Consider the following 15,553-nt stretch of genomic DNA (forward strand, 5'->3'; position numbering starts at 1 on the left):
TCCACACAGACACTTGTTTGTGCGATTCACCCTGCGTAGTTGCTAGGTACTATGTTGTTATTTTTGCTTACAGTGTACTTGGGTGCTCCTTGAGTGAACTGCAACTTGCTAGTCAACGTGTGACTGTCCAAGCAGCAGTTTGTGAGTGAATGATGGGATTTACCAATGCAGGAAATGACGACACGCTTGTGGCGTATGGAGAGTGTAGGATGAATGCAGTTCGTTGTTGTTCGGCAAGATATCCCAACAGACGTCAACCATTTTGGAAATCATTTATCAACATCTTCAGTCAGTTGCGTGAAAATAGTAGTGTAATATATAAACCAACAGAAGGAAACAAGTGACGGCAGCAGAGGGGGATATTAATGTTCTTGTTGCTGTTGCAGTTGATCCGCACGGTAGCTCCCACGCAATCGCACGAGGAAGTGGCATGCGTCAGACAAGTGTCCTCTTTCTAGTTACCTACCCTATCACACCTTTCTCCATCAAGAGGTGCATGCAAACGATTATGAGTATAGTGTTTACTTCTGTCGATGGACCACAAATGTATCATGTATGTGGTTTAGTGATGAAGCTACACTTACTAATCATGGCCAGGTTCAAATGGCTGTGAGCACTATGGGACTTAACATCTGAGGTCATCAATCCCATAGAACTTAGAACTACTTAAACCTAACTAACCTAAGGACATCACACACGTCCACGCCCGAGGCAGGATTCGAACCTGCGGTCGTAGCGGTCGCGCGGTTCCGGATTGAAGCACCTAGAACCGCTCAGCCACCGCTATGGCCAGGTAAACTGCCGAAATATGCACTATCGATCTGTCGACAATCCTCATTGCCATTGTCGGGTGGAACGCCAGCGTCCACGGAGTGTAAACATGTGGTGTGGGATAGTGAATCATCAGCTCAAAGGCCCGTTTTTCATAGACAGAACACTGAACGCGCACAAGTATCGCATCTACCTAACAGATCATGTTTCAAGGATGCTAGAAAGAACCTATGGTACCAATATGCACGAAGTACTACAGCATGTCTTCACGAATTATTTCCAGATCGTTAGATTGGACACTCTGGACATGTACCATGGCCGGCCCATTCCCCGGATTCGACACCTGTAGACGCTTTTCTGTGGGAAAAGCTGAAAGATGTTGTCTAATAGGGAACGCCAACTACACGCGATAATATGGAACGACGTCTTACTGCTGCCTGCTCGGACATCTCCGCTCAAGTGCGACCACGTGTGCAGCAGTCGTTCCGTACCAGACTGGAAGCGTGTGCTACTGCTGACGGTGATCGTTTTGAATACAACCTGGGATGGTCAGTTGCCTCGTCACTGGTCAGAATCACATAATCAGTGCACCCACTTGCGTTCTTCTTTAGTGTGTGCTATCACGGGTATAGTACAAGTGTCAGTGTGGAAACATTTCGAAATACGATTTCTCGTAAACGATTCGCATTACAATCCTGCAACGAACACCACTGATATTCTAATTTGCTCTACTTTTAGCATTGTTCCATTTAAAACAATGAAAGGCTCCACAAAAATCCGCTTTTTAAATATTACTACATTTGTTGACTGGCTGACAATACGAGCCCCTGGCTACCAACCCATCCTGTGAAAACTGCATATGAATAACACTTCCGATGTCCGCAATATTTGTGGTAAAAGTTTCAGGCGATTCATCCTGAATGTTACGAACAGTTGAGAATGTTGGGCGTATGTCCTACACTGAGATGAAGATACTCACACGAGATGAAATAGTGGATCATTGCAGCAGACCGATCGGAAGGCTGATGACAAGAAACATATGAGAAACAAGGCACGCGACTGCATTTTATGCTAAGGAAAGCGTAGATACTATAACATGTGATGTATGTACATGTGACCCTATGTATGTATGTAGGTTCCACATCTCCTCCTAAACAACAGAACAATTTAAAAGAAACTTGGTACACACGTCGCTTACTGTCTGGAAATAATCACTGTGGGAGTACGAACGAGCTAAAGGGATGGGGATAGGGGTGAAAAAGAAGTTAGACTATAACGGGCGTAATTCCAAGCCATATTAACCCAGTATTTGGTAATGAAAGCAGTCAGTGACTTGCAAATAACTTAATACATGAACTCAAACAATTACGAAAGCTTTTGTCGCTGGCCTTCTCCGCAAGATGTTGACAGGAGAACAGTTTATAGCTTACTACATTTTCGCTGTTCACGTAGTAAAACTGTCACATCAGGCAGTTATTATTTCTTTACAACTAATAATATTGGCAACACATCTTGCATACAGTACTCACATATAGCAGTGAATATATCTACAGAATTATGATTCCACGAAATATCATTGCATTGCAGGAAATATTACGTGATAACGTTTGAGCTGCGTGAAAATGAAACTACAGGGCGAAATTCGCTAGAGATAGTACGTGTACAAATGTGTGAGAAATATGTTAAGCATGTGTAAAATGCACTACTGGCCACTAAAATTGCTACACCAAGAAGAAATGCAGATGATAAACGGGTATTCATTGGACAAATATATTATACTAGAACTGACATTTTCACGCAATTTGGGTGCATAGATCCTGAGAAATCAGTACCTAGAACAACTACCTCTGGCCGTAATAACGGCTTTGACACGCCTGGGCAAACGGAGCTGGGATGGCTTGATACCCCTCGGCATTGAGTCAAACAGAGCTTGGAAAGTACAGGTACAGCTGCCCATACAGCTTCAACACGATACCACAGTTCATCAAGCGTAGTGACTGGCGTATTGTGACGAGCTAGTTGCTGGGCCACCATTGACCAGACGTTTTCAATTGGTGAGAGATCTGGAGAATGTGCTGGCCAGGGCAGCGGTCGAACATTTTCCGTACCCAGAAAGGCCCGTACAGGAGCTGAAAGATGCGGTCGTGCATTATCCTGCTGAAATGTAGGGTTTCGTAGGGTTCAAATGAAGGGTAGAGCCACGGGTCGTAACACATCTGAAATGTAACGTCCACTGTTCAAAGTGCCGTCAATGTGAACAAGAAGTGACCGAAACGTGTAACCAATGGCACCCCATACCATCATGCCGGGTGATACGCCAGTATGGCAATGACGAATACACGCTTCCAATGTGCGTTCACCGCGATTTCGCCAAACACAGATGCGACTATCATGATGCTGTAAACAGAACCTGGGTTCATCCGAAAAAATGACGTCTTGCCATTCGTGCACCCAGGTTCGTCGTTGAGTACACCATCGCAGGCGCTCCTGTCTGTGATGCTGCGTCAAGGGTAACCGTAGCTATGATCTCCGAGCTGATAATCCATGCTGCTGCAAACGTCATCAGACTGTTCGTACAGACGGTTGTTGTCTTGCAAACGTCCCCATCTGTTGACTCAGGGATCGAGACGTGGCTGCACGATCCCTTACTGCCATGCGGATAAGATGCCTGTCATCTCGATTGCTAGTGGTACGAGGCCGTTGGGATCCAGCACGGCGTTCCGTATTACCCTCCTGAACCCACCGGTTCCATATTCTGATAACAGTCATTGGATCTCGTCCAACGCGAGCAGCTATGTCGCCATACGATAAACCGCAACCGCGATCGGCTACAATCCGACCTTTATCAAAGTCGTAAACGTGATGGTACGCATTTCTCCTTCTTACACGAGGCATCACAACAACGTTTTCACAGGCAACGCCGGCCAACTGCTCTTTGTGTATGAGAAATCGGTTGGAAACTTTCCTCCCCTGTAAGCACGTTGTAGGTGTCGCCACCGGCGCCAATCTTGTGTGAGTGCTCTGAAAAGCTAATCATTTGCATATCAAAGCATCTTCTTCCTGTCGGCTAAATTTCGCGTCTGTGGCACGTGATCTTCGTGGTGTAGCAATTTTAATGGCCAGTAGTGTATGTGTGTTATGAGGTAGAATATATGGGACATGTGCATATGAGGACAAATCAGCTGATAAAAGACGCCTAAGAAGACCATCGATCGATTTCAACCGAGCTATCTGCAACGATATACTGCTAGGGTAGATATCAGAAACCTCTTAGTGAATTGGGAAGGGGGGTGGGGTGGATGTAAATGAGATCGATGGGGGGAAGATATAGAGAGGAGAACATGTACGGAGAGAGGAGATGGGCACAAAAAGGAAAGGAGCCGATGGACGGAGCGGAGGGATGAGGACATGCCCCGAGAGAGGGGAAGGATGAAATGGATAGAGAAACGTGCAGGAGAGGTCCGAGGAAGTGGTGGACAGGTAGGGGATGAGGAGATGGATTAGATTAGATTAGATTAGTTTTTCGTTCCATAGATCCTCGTGGATGTGGAACATGTCAATATTTTCTTTTTAAGCTGAAATAGCAATACTAATAGTATGAATATATACATCATTTGTTTCTATTAAAAAATTGGTCAATGGAGTATAAGGAGTTGGCCACTAGTAAGTCTTTCAGGCTCCTCTTAAACTGATCTTTATTTGTAACTACATTTTTTATGTTTGCTGGCAAATTATTGAAGATGAGTGTTCCTGAGTAGTGGACCCCTTTTTGAACTAAAATAAGTGCTTTTAAGTCCTTGTGCAGATCATTTTTGTCCCTGGTATTGTATGTATGAACTGAGCTGTTTGTTGGAAAAAGAGATATTATTTAGGACAAATTTTATTAAGGAGCAAATATACTGAGAGGAAGTAGTTAGTATACCCAGGTCTTTAGAGGACGTACGTGAGTTTACTCCACAAATAATACGTATTACACGCTTTTGGACGCTGAAAACTTTTGTTTGACTTGAAGAGTTACCCCAAAATATTATACCATATGACATTATGGAATGAAAGTAGGCAAAGTATGCAAGCTTTTTCATTTTTACGTCGCCTATGTCAGCTAACACTCGAATTGCAAATACAGATTTGTTAAGGCGTCTCTGCAGTTCTGTGGCGTGCTCCTCCCAACTGAATTTATTATCAGGTTGTAATCCCAGGAATTTAAGACTGTCAACCTCTTCTATCTGCTCTTCTTCATACTTTATGGATATGCTTGGTGGAAACCTCTTACAGGTTCTGAATTGCATATAGTGAGTCTTTTCGAAGTTTAATGTCACTGAGTTGGCTTTAAACCATTTATTAATGTCCGTGAAAATATCACTAGCAGATCTTTCTAGAACTACACTCGACATACTATTTCTTGCAATACTTGTGTCATCTTCCAACAAAACCAACTCTGCTTCTGGCAGTGTAACTGATGTTGTTGCTGTTGTGGTCTTCAGTCCTGAGACTGGTTTGATGCAGCTCTCCATGCTATTCTATCCTGTACAAGCTTCTTCATCTCCCAGTACTTACTGCAACCTACATCCTTCTGAATCTGCTTAGTGTATTCATCTCTTGGTCTCCCTCTACGATTTTTACCCTCCACGCTGCCCTCCAATGCTAAATTTGTGATCCCTTGATACCTCAGAACATGCCCTACCAACCGATCTCTTCTTCTAGTCAAGTTGTGCCACAAAGTCCTCTTCTCCCCAATCCTATTCAATACCTCCTCATTAGTTACGTGATCTACCCATCTAATCTTCAGCATTCTTCTGTAGCACCACATTTCGAAAGCTTCTGTTCTCTTCTTGTCGAAACTATTTATCGTCCATGTTTCACTTCCATACATGGCTACACTCCATACAAATACTTTCAGAAATGACTTCCTGACACTTAAATCAATACTCGATTTTAACAAATTTCTCTTCTTCAGAAACCCTTTCCTTGCTATTGCCAGTCTACATTTTATATCCTCTCTACTTCGACCATCATCAGTTAATTTGCTCACCAAATAGCTAAACTCCTTTACTACTTTTAGTGTCTCATTTCCTAATCTAATTCCCTCAGCATCACACGACTTAATTCGACTACATTCCATTACCCTCGTTTTGCTTTTGTTGATGTTCGTTTTATACCCTCCTTTCAAGACAATGTCCATTCCGTTCAACTGCTCTTCCAAGTCCTTTGCTGTCTCTGACAGAATTACAATGTCATCGGCGAACCTCAAAGTTTTTATTTCTTCTCCATGGATTTTAATACCTACTCCGAATTATTCTTTTGTTTCCCTTACTGCTTGCTCAATACACAGACTGAGTAACATCGGGGAGAGGCTACAACCCTGTCTCACTCCCTTCCCCACCACTGCTTCCCTTTCATGCCCCTCGACTCTTATAACTGACATCTGGTTTCTGTGCAAATTGTAAATAGCCTTTCGCTGCCTGTATTTTATCCCTGCCACCTGACTGATGAGAGATCATTAATGTAATGGAACTAAGATGGATCCTTGTGGGACACCAGATGTAATTTCTTCCCACTCTGATGACGACTGATGACTTAATTCACTAGTTGATGACTTAATTCACTAGACTGTAAAGAGAGAGGAGGGAGGAGCAGATGAATGGAGGGAGTGGGGAAAGAGAAGATGGACTACTAGAAGCGGAATAAACACGTACCTCTGTAACGCCAGGTACTCAGCTAGTTCTTTATGAAATTGTGTCCCGTACGCATACTTCCCATCCCAGAGCGATTACCTACGCCGGCTGTGACTCTGGGCGTTAGCAGTGTACAGAGGCAGGCCGCTGCTACTGACCGGACTGTGGGGAGTCCCCGGCGTCCTCCTTGGCGGCGAGCGCCATCAGCAGCTGCATGAGGTCGTTGCGCCGCACGTTGTGGCGGCGGCGGTGCGCCACGATCTCTGCCGTCAGCCAGCGGAAGACGTCGGCGTCGCCGGAGCGCAGGAAGCTGACGCCCATCGCCCTGGCCGCGTCGGGCACCGCCAGAACCAGGGTCCTGCGACAGGCGTCAGACGCTTTAAAGCTGGACCTGCCCTCAGCTGAAGGCGCCCAAACACTTGTTAGCTGCAATGAAGAGCCAAAGAAGCTGGTAAACCCGTCCAGTGTCGCGTAGGGCCGCAGAGAACGCGCAGAAGTGCCGCAACACGACGTGACATCAACTCGACTAATCTCTGAAGCAGTACTGGAGCTAACTCACACCACGAATCCTGCAGTACCAGGAGGTGGAGATCGCTTATTAACAGCACCTTGCAAGCCATCCCAGGTATGTTCAATAATGTTCAAGTCGTGGCTAGCGGAAGCAATTCAGGACGTGTGAGGTGTCGCAATGTCCTACTGGGATTGCCCCAGTCCATCAGAATGCACAATGAAGGCAGACGACCAGACAGGATGCTTAAGTAAGTGTCACCTGTCAGAGTCGTATTTAGAGGTACCAGGGGCTCTCATCTCTCCAACTGCACACGCCTGACACCATTACGGAGCTTCCACCAGTTTGAAACATGCAGGGCCCATGGATTCCTGAGGTTGTCTTCATACCCGTAAACGCCCAAAGCGCTCGATACAATTTGAAACGAGACACGTCCGAACAGGCAGCATCTTTCCAGTTCAAAAGTCCACTGTCGGTTTTGACGGGCCCAGGCGAGGCGCAAAGCTTTGTGTCGTGCAGTCATCAAGGGTACACGAGTAGGCCTTCGGCTCCGAAATCCCATATCGATGATGTTTCGTTGAATGGTTCGCACGCTGACACTTGTTGATGGCTCAGCACTGAAATCCGAGGCAATTTGCGGAAGGCTGCACTTCTGTCTCGTTGAAGGATTCTCTTCAGTCGTCGTTGGTCCCGTTCCTACAGAATCTTTTTCGGGCCGCAGCAACGTCGGAGATTTGATGTTTCGCCGGATTCCTGATATTTACGGTACACTCGTGAAATGGTCGCACGGGAAAACCCCCAGTTCATCGCTACCTCGCAGATGCTGTGTCCCATCCCTTGTATGCCGACTACAACACCACTCAATCTCCCTTAAATCTTGACAACCTGCTATTGTAACAGCAGTAAACGATCTCACAACTGTGTCAGAGACCTGTTGTGTTATATAGGCGTTGCTGACCGCAGCGCCGTTTTCTGCCTGTTCACGTTATCTCCGTGAATACCCATACCCATACCAGCTTCTTTGGCGCTTCAGCGTATATGTTCACTGATGTCCCATCGACAGGTGAGATAAGACTGACGCAGAGAGTGTTCCGGGTCGTGAGGAGAGGACGAGGGTAGCGATGCAACTACCAGTGAGGAGTCGTAATCAGTCTGTCGGAATTCCAAGTGCTGTGTGGCAGCCGCGAGGCCGACCATACACTCGGGGTTAGGTGAAAGGCATTACGCCTCGTATGTATGAGCCGTGGCAAATATTGCTGTTTTGAAGAGCGCGCCGCAGCGCGTAGTGTGAAGCAGTCGCCCTCCGTTTCTGGCGGTGGCTCCGCTGCGGCAGTCGCAGCTTTGGTGTCTCTCTCTGGTGGGAAAGCGGAAAGGTTGCCTGTTCACGTGCATTTAAGGGGCGCTATAAGCTCGCCAGTCGGTGGTCAGTTGGTCAGTCGGAGTGAGTCTGGGTCAGTCACTCGTCGCCAGTTGCTCGGCTGTCCCTCGTCCGCATTTGTTAGGCAGTTAGTGTTTGTCTGTCAAAAATGGTTCAAATGGCTCTGAGCACTATGGGACTTAACATCCTTGGTCATCAGTCCGCTAGAGCTTAGAACTACTTAAACCTAACTAACCTAAGGACATCACACACATCCATGCCCGAGGCAGGATTCGAACCTGCGACCGTAGCGGTCTTGCGGTTCCAGACTGTAGCGCCTAGAACCGCACGGCCACACCGGCCGGCGTTTGTCTGTCGTTCGGAGCTGCCTCTGTCATGTTTATCGGATTTGCTGTGTTAACGAATTTATTGCTTGTAGTGTAACGGCCTAAAACCTGAAATATGTTTTGATCTTGCCTATCATCTTGAGAGGTGGTATGTGTGTACTGTAGCGCATCTCAATTTATTTCGGCAACTTTGTATAATTTTATATAAGATTGCATTTTATAGGCTTTTATTAAAATGATCATTTTAGTATATAAAGTTGCCACCCTTTCACCGTAAGACTTTTCTTAGAAGTTAAAATCAAGTTGCACCTTCTGTGGCAAGTTAATCTTTTGATTTTAGCGTTTTGTACCATTTCCATCCCTCCTACGGGGCGCGTAGTTTGTGTGCTTGTGTGAATTATTAAAACTATTTGTTTAAGGTAATCTGGTGTGTTACAGATTTGCACCAGTGTAGTCTTTCAGAAGTTGTTGTGAGCGGTCGTGACTACTGCCGTGTCAAAAGGGAGCGGCAAGGTTCTCAGCCCGAAACCTCATACACTCAAAAACTTGTTTCTTTCTAGCTCTGAGTAAATTGTAACTTGATATTTAGAGGGTGCTTTCTGCTTATAATTTTAAATCTGTTTTTTAAAAAATGGCTTTTAGGAATAAAATTCCCATTTGTTAAAAGCAATTTCATTTTGATTTCATCAGTTACTCCCTGGCAACTACTTCCACGCACACATAATGTGATTAAATGTGATAATGTTCTTGATGAATCGCTAGTAAGTAAAGTAAATTCTGAAGTATATTCTTTGAAAATAAATCACGGTTGAGTGTCGTGAGGCAAATATGAGTGAATTTTCTGACCGAGAGCCTTGGTTTGCGAAGCATGTAACGGAACATATTAAAGGCTTTACTTTCCCGAAGTATGCGATACCCTCCAAATTCAACCAGTTTAATGAGTATTTATGATTATAGAAAAGTTATTGTGTATGTGAACAATGATTGCATAACATGTTTCCATAAATAGTCAACCCATTAAATTATACTGAATAACTGGCCCACACAAAAGTTTATATCACTTGATCACTGATACAGCAAATGTCATCATGAAAAACACTAAGTTTATCTTAAATAATTAATATGAAGTACGAAAAATAGTGGCCAACTTAGGTATTTTGGATCTCCTTAAATAAAAATCACCCAGTGAAACCTATTTGTTCACTAGGAGCGTTTTCACTCAGTATTCACGTAATCAATCCTATTTTAGACGAAAACCAATGTAATTCTTCATAATTCATGTTACTTACTTATTTATGGAAATTAGAGAAGTCAATTGACAAACTTCTAAAAAACGGCCTTTTTGTAACAGAGAATTATTCTGTCAAGTCAACAAATCTGTCTGTCATTTTCATAACATGTTAAATTATGTCACTCGATGCAAATTAATAACTTTTCTGCACAAATTATGATAACAGATGTACATGTGACTCATAAACTATATCTCTTTTTAGTAGTTCTTTGACAATGTTATAAATACAAGCAGCGAGAAGGGTCGAAAGAGCAGTCGGAGGCAGTGGGGCAGTCGGAATGTCACTTTGGTGAAGTGTGTTTCTGTGTTATTGTTTGGCAAAACAATGCAAAGAACATGTAAAGGAAGTACTACTTTGTGTTGTGTTATGGTCTTTGGTGGACAGTGGAATTAATATGGCCACTAAAGTAATAAATATTTGATGTTTACATATGTGTTGGTTTCGCTCGTTCTTTATCATCAAAAGCACATGAAAAACACGGGACCTCATGTTTTTAACCCTAGACAACCAGATTTAGAGCCAGCATCAGCATCGAGACACAGCAGCGATCCAGCAAGCAGCAGTGATTACTACAATGCATTGTAATGGCGCCAACCTAACATCAAGTGCTAACAAGCTCCGTAAATGGGAGTGAAATAGTGCGATTACAGCAATTAGCAATATCTACGACCAGGCGGACCATTACAAAAGTGGGGGCTCAGCCGGGATCTTTAAGTGCATCGATGATAATAGTGCAGCGATAAATTTCGTAAGTGCTTAGCATTCCGAAAAAGTTTATTTGTGCAGTGTGGCAACAGTGAAAATATGTCAAAGTGAAAAGAAAGAAAAAACGTGTGTATGTGCGACTACGAAAAACTATCATCACACCACTCGGAAGATTAACGTCTGGATTATGTCAATGGAATTCATCAATCAAGACTTCAGCTTCGATAAAACCGAACAGACGTGAAGAAAGCCAACAAGAACACCGATCACGACATCATAGCATAGCTACCTACATAAAGCAAGGTATTTTGTTGTTGTTGTCATTTACAAAATTAATAGTGAACATGTCTCTACCTGAGAGTGATGAGATCGTAGGAAATGTAAAAATTGAACCAGGGGATGGTGAACAATTAAACTTAACAGAGTAGCTAACAGAGTTTGCAATTCAAATAAGCTCGCAACTTAAACAATCAAGTGAACAAGTAAGTTTGAAACTTAAAGAAAACACAGATAGACTGGATAAGTTAAGTTTGGATTCTAAACAATCAAGTGAACAAGTACGTTTGGATTTTAAACAATCAAATGAACAAGTAAGTTTGAAGCTTAAAGAAAACACAGATAGACTGGATAAGTTAAGTTTGGATTTTGATCTATTAAGTACTCATCTCAATGAGAAGTGTGAGGAAATTAAAACTACCCTCAGTAAGAACACTAGCGAACAGTTGATACACTTCAGAAAAGAATTTCAAGTTAAAGTTGAAAGTTCAAATGAAAACATACAAGTGAACACAGACAGCATTGCTGTCATCTACAACAGAGTAGATACTGAAGCTAAAAGATTAGATCAGAGAATAGACAAAACATCAGAAAACCTTAAACAAGAATACAACCTGTATACCACTAATGTAGATACAAAAGTAGAAAATATACACACTAAATATACACAATTGGAGGATGCATTGATGTCCAAACAAACGATTTACAATCAAAATACAATGTATGGGCACATCCAAGTGAAATGCTTTCCTGGTGAAAATCTGCACCCTATTGACTTTATTCACCAATGTAAGGATATGTTTGTTGTAGGAATGTCAGATAACATAAAAATTAAGTTAGTAAAACGGTTTCTAGAAGGAGAGGCCCTATCCTGGGCAAATGAGAATAATGATTCTTGGAATACTTTTGAAGAGTTTGAAGCTAAATTTATTTGCAAATTTTGGTCACAATCCATACAAGCCAGATTAAAGTCAGAATTTCTAAATGGACCAGTGTATAGAGGGAAAGTAGGGGGAATGCAAAAATTTTGCAGAGATCAACTGAAAAAACTTGCTCATTTAAATAACTATTTTGATATTATGACACAAATTGATGTTTTAAAAAGAGGATTACCAGAGAGACTGCAGTGGAAATTGGTCCATGGACCAGACGATTCAATGGAAGAGTTCCTGAAATTTGTAGATAGATTAGATAGGGCCTTGGAAAGAGAAAGTAACCAACGTTTTGGCTCTGGCAACAACCAGTATGGGGGGTGGAACAGGAATGTAAATAGAGATTATTATGGGAGGAGAGACTTTGAAAATTCTGGAAATAATGCTCCAAATAGGGGAGATAGGAGATATGAAAATGATTTCAGAAACAATACACAGGAGGGAGGATGGAGGAGAGATAACAGGAATGATAGAAATAGGTATTGGGGAAGAGAACAAGAGAGAAGGGGTTTTGTTGAAAGTAGTGAACAAAACGACAACTACAAACGGACAGACCGAGGGAACCAGCCGGGAAACGGTGGACAGTCCCACTAGATGTCCGTAGTTTTGGGGCTAGACAATATTATGACAGGACAACACATAACCGAAACTGGAAAAGGAGAGGATACAATGTAAAGAGTAAATACCATGAAAATACTGATGTTGTTAGAATGAATAAATTAGAATTTAATAAAAGGTTTTGGGATACTATGAGTAAAAGTGATACAGTTAATAAAAACAGTGTTCAAGCACAGGTGGTTAGTGAAAGTGCAGAAGTTGAAGGTATTGCAGAGTTCCATAGTTGGGCTGAAAAAGATACTGGTGTTAATAACAAGTCAGACACACCACAAGTAGAATCTATTTTGGGGGGTTTATTTGATAAGAAGGGGGATGACGAAGTGTGTAATGGAGCCAAAGACTCAATTGCTGAGATTCAGATACATAGGGGGGAAATTGAAGATGGGGTTGTTGTTGAGGAGGAGGAAGAAATAATAGAGGGACATTTAAATAATGATCCTAAATCAAGTGATGTTATTGATGAGAGTGTGGAGGAAGAAATAAAAGTATTTGTAGAATTGAAAAGTGATGATGTGGTAAAGGTAAGTGATGTGACAAACATGGGTAATAATGAGGTTAATTTAAGTGAAATGCAGACTAGGGAATGTGTATCTGAGGACAAGCTATTGCCTATTGGGAACTATGAAACGTTAAGCTATGAGAATGGTACTAATAATAACAATATTAAAGAAAATATAAAGGGATGGAATGTAAATGTGTGTTTTCAAGAAAAAGGGGAAAAGTTTTTAGAAGTTTTGTGGAACAACTATGGAAACTGTATAAACAAAGATGCCTTTTGGAAAGAATTAGCAAAGGTAAGTGCAACCTTGTATCCTATATGGTGGATAAGAATCCGTAGTGGACTTTATAAAAAATGGGGTGAAAACAATAATTTGTTGAGTGGCAACACAGTGTTAAGAGGAACAGATAAAAACAAAGGTTTATATTTAAATGTCAATGCTTTGCAAACAGAGAGGGATGTGGCTAAATGTAGGAAAGAGACATTAGACTTAGGAACTAAAGAAATTGAAAATGATGTATTGTTTGAAAATACTAAAATAGACAAAGATGTTGAGCTAGGTTGTCCATATGTTAAAGTAAACAATGACATTGGTCCATTTGAAATAAAAGAAAGCCCACATCCTAATGCGTATAGACTTATCTTTCCCAGATCAAGAAGGTTATTTGGATTAAGAAACATCACTGAATTGAAACCATATAAACATGATTAAGCACATTTCCCTGTTTGAATACAATTACTTCCCCAGTTTCCATAAAGCATGTTATCAGCAAAGTTTTTACTGGGTGTGTCAAATAGCAACTACCACTCATGCTACAGACCCTGGAAAAGTTCCAGATCTCTGAGAGAATGTTTTTATATTTTTATTGTCACTATTGAATATTAAATTTTGAGACATCTTCTTTACTTGCAATGGGCAAGAAGGTGACAAACATTTATTACTTTCTTTTTGTATTGTTGAATATGGGACATACTTGCACCAAATAAAAGACAATGTAAAAAAAAATTGTTGTGCAAGACTCATCATTTTGTTACTATTGTTTTCTTAGGCATAAGATTAGTGTACAATTTTCTACAGCTAATCAGATGTTCACCAAGTTTGATGTTCGTGTTATGTTGTGACAAAATTAAGTGTGCAATTTTGGTATTAATATGTTCTTGTACTATCTTGACTATGTGTCTCAATGGGAGACAAGTTTTTTAAATATTTCCTTTTTTTTCAAATGCATTCATGCATGTGACTTCTCTAGTGTTTGTGTTTATATATCATGTCCATACTTATAATTATGTTCTTTGTTTTCATTTCCTTTATGTGGCTTAAAACGAGCAGACAGTTGCAATATTTTGCTATGGACATCTGACCTGTCCATCTATGTAATATATTTATGTTCCTTCTATTATCTTGATTAATCTGTGACTCAATGAGAACTGACTTTGAAATAATTTACATATATTTTTTATATATCTTAAAATCACATGTGATATATTTGTGTCTGTTTTTGATCATTTTCCATGTGGCTCACTGGGAGCAAAGATAAACATTTTTTATTACTTTCACATATTACTAAATATTCTTATGATGCTGTCATACTGAGAGCCATAACACAAAGTGCATTTGAAACAACACAACTAAAATATTTGCAGGAAAAAGTCATTTTGAAACGGTGTAACGGTCGTTGTATACATACACATTATGCATAGTAATTGACGCATTTGTCCTAGTCGGCTAATATCATTAACATTCTGTAAATGATATTATCCGAGGGGGGTATTGTAACGGAACATATTAAAGGCTTTACTTTCCCGAAGTATGCGATACCCTCCAAATTCAACCAGTTTAATGAGTATTTATGATTATAGAAAAGTTATTGTGTATGTGAACAATGATTGCATAACATGTTTCCATAAATAGTCAACCCATTAAATTATACTGAATAACTGACCCTCACAAAAGTTTATATCACTTGATCACTGATACAGCAAATGTCATCATGAAAAACACTAAGTTTATCTTAAATAATTAATATGAAGTACGAAAAATAGTGGCCAACCTAGGTATTTTGGATCTCCTTAAACAAAAATCACCCAGTGAAACCTATTTGTTCACTAGGAGCGTTTTCACTCAGTATTCACGTAATCAATCCTATTTTAGACGAAAACCAATGTAATTCTTCATAATTCATGTTACTTACTTATTTATGGAAATTAGAGAAGTCAATTGACAAACTTCTAAAAAACGGCCTTTTTGTAACAGAGAATTATTCTGTCAAGTCAACAAATCTGTCTGTCATTTTCATAACATGTTAAATTATGTCACTCGATGCAAATTAACAACTTTTCTGCACAAATTATGATAACAGATGTACATGTGACTCATAAACTATATCTCTTTTTAGTAGTTCTTTGACAATGTTATAAATACAAGCAGCGAGAAGGGTCGAAAGAGCAGTCGGAGGCAGTGGGGCAGTCGGAATGTCACTTTGGTGAAGTGTGTTTCTGTGTTATTGTTTGGCAAAACAATGCAAAGAACATGTAAAGGAAGTACTACTTTGTGTTGTGTTATGGTCTTTGGT

General features: G+C 41.1%; 1 protein-coding gene across 3 annotated transcripts in view; it reads right to left on the reverse strand.

Moving 5' to 3' along the window:
- Positions 1–15,553, reverse strand: part of LOC126198782 (probable cytochrome P450 6a13) — a 133,397-nt gene that overhangs the window by 32,157 nt on the left and 85,687 nt on the right. For all 3 annotated transcript variants that reach the window (XR_007540099.1, XM_049935347.1, XM_049935346.1), the window contains exon 4: positions 6,605–6,804. Coding sequence is in view for 2 of the 3 variants with exons in the window: in XM_049935347.1 (XP_049791304.1) it covers positions 6,605–6,804 (200 nt within the window). In the remaining variant the exon portion in view is untranslated. The remainder of the gene's footprint in view (positions 1–6,604; positions 6,805–15,553) is intronic.

The sequence above is a fragment of the Schistocerca nitens genome, chromosome 8 (genome assembly GCF_023898315.1).
Source record: "Schistocerca nitens isolate TAMUIC-IGC-003100 chromosome 8, iqSchNite1.1, whole genome shotgun sequence".
NCBI classification, from domain to species: Eukaryota; Metazoa; Arthropoda; class Insecta; order Orthoptera; family Acrididae; genus Schistocerca; species Schistocerca nitens.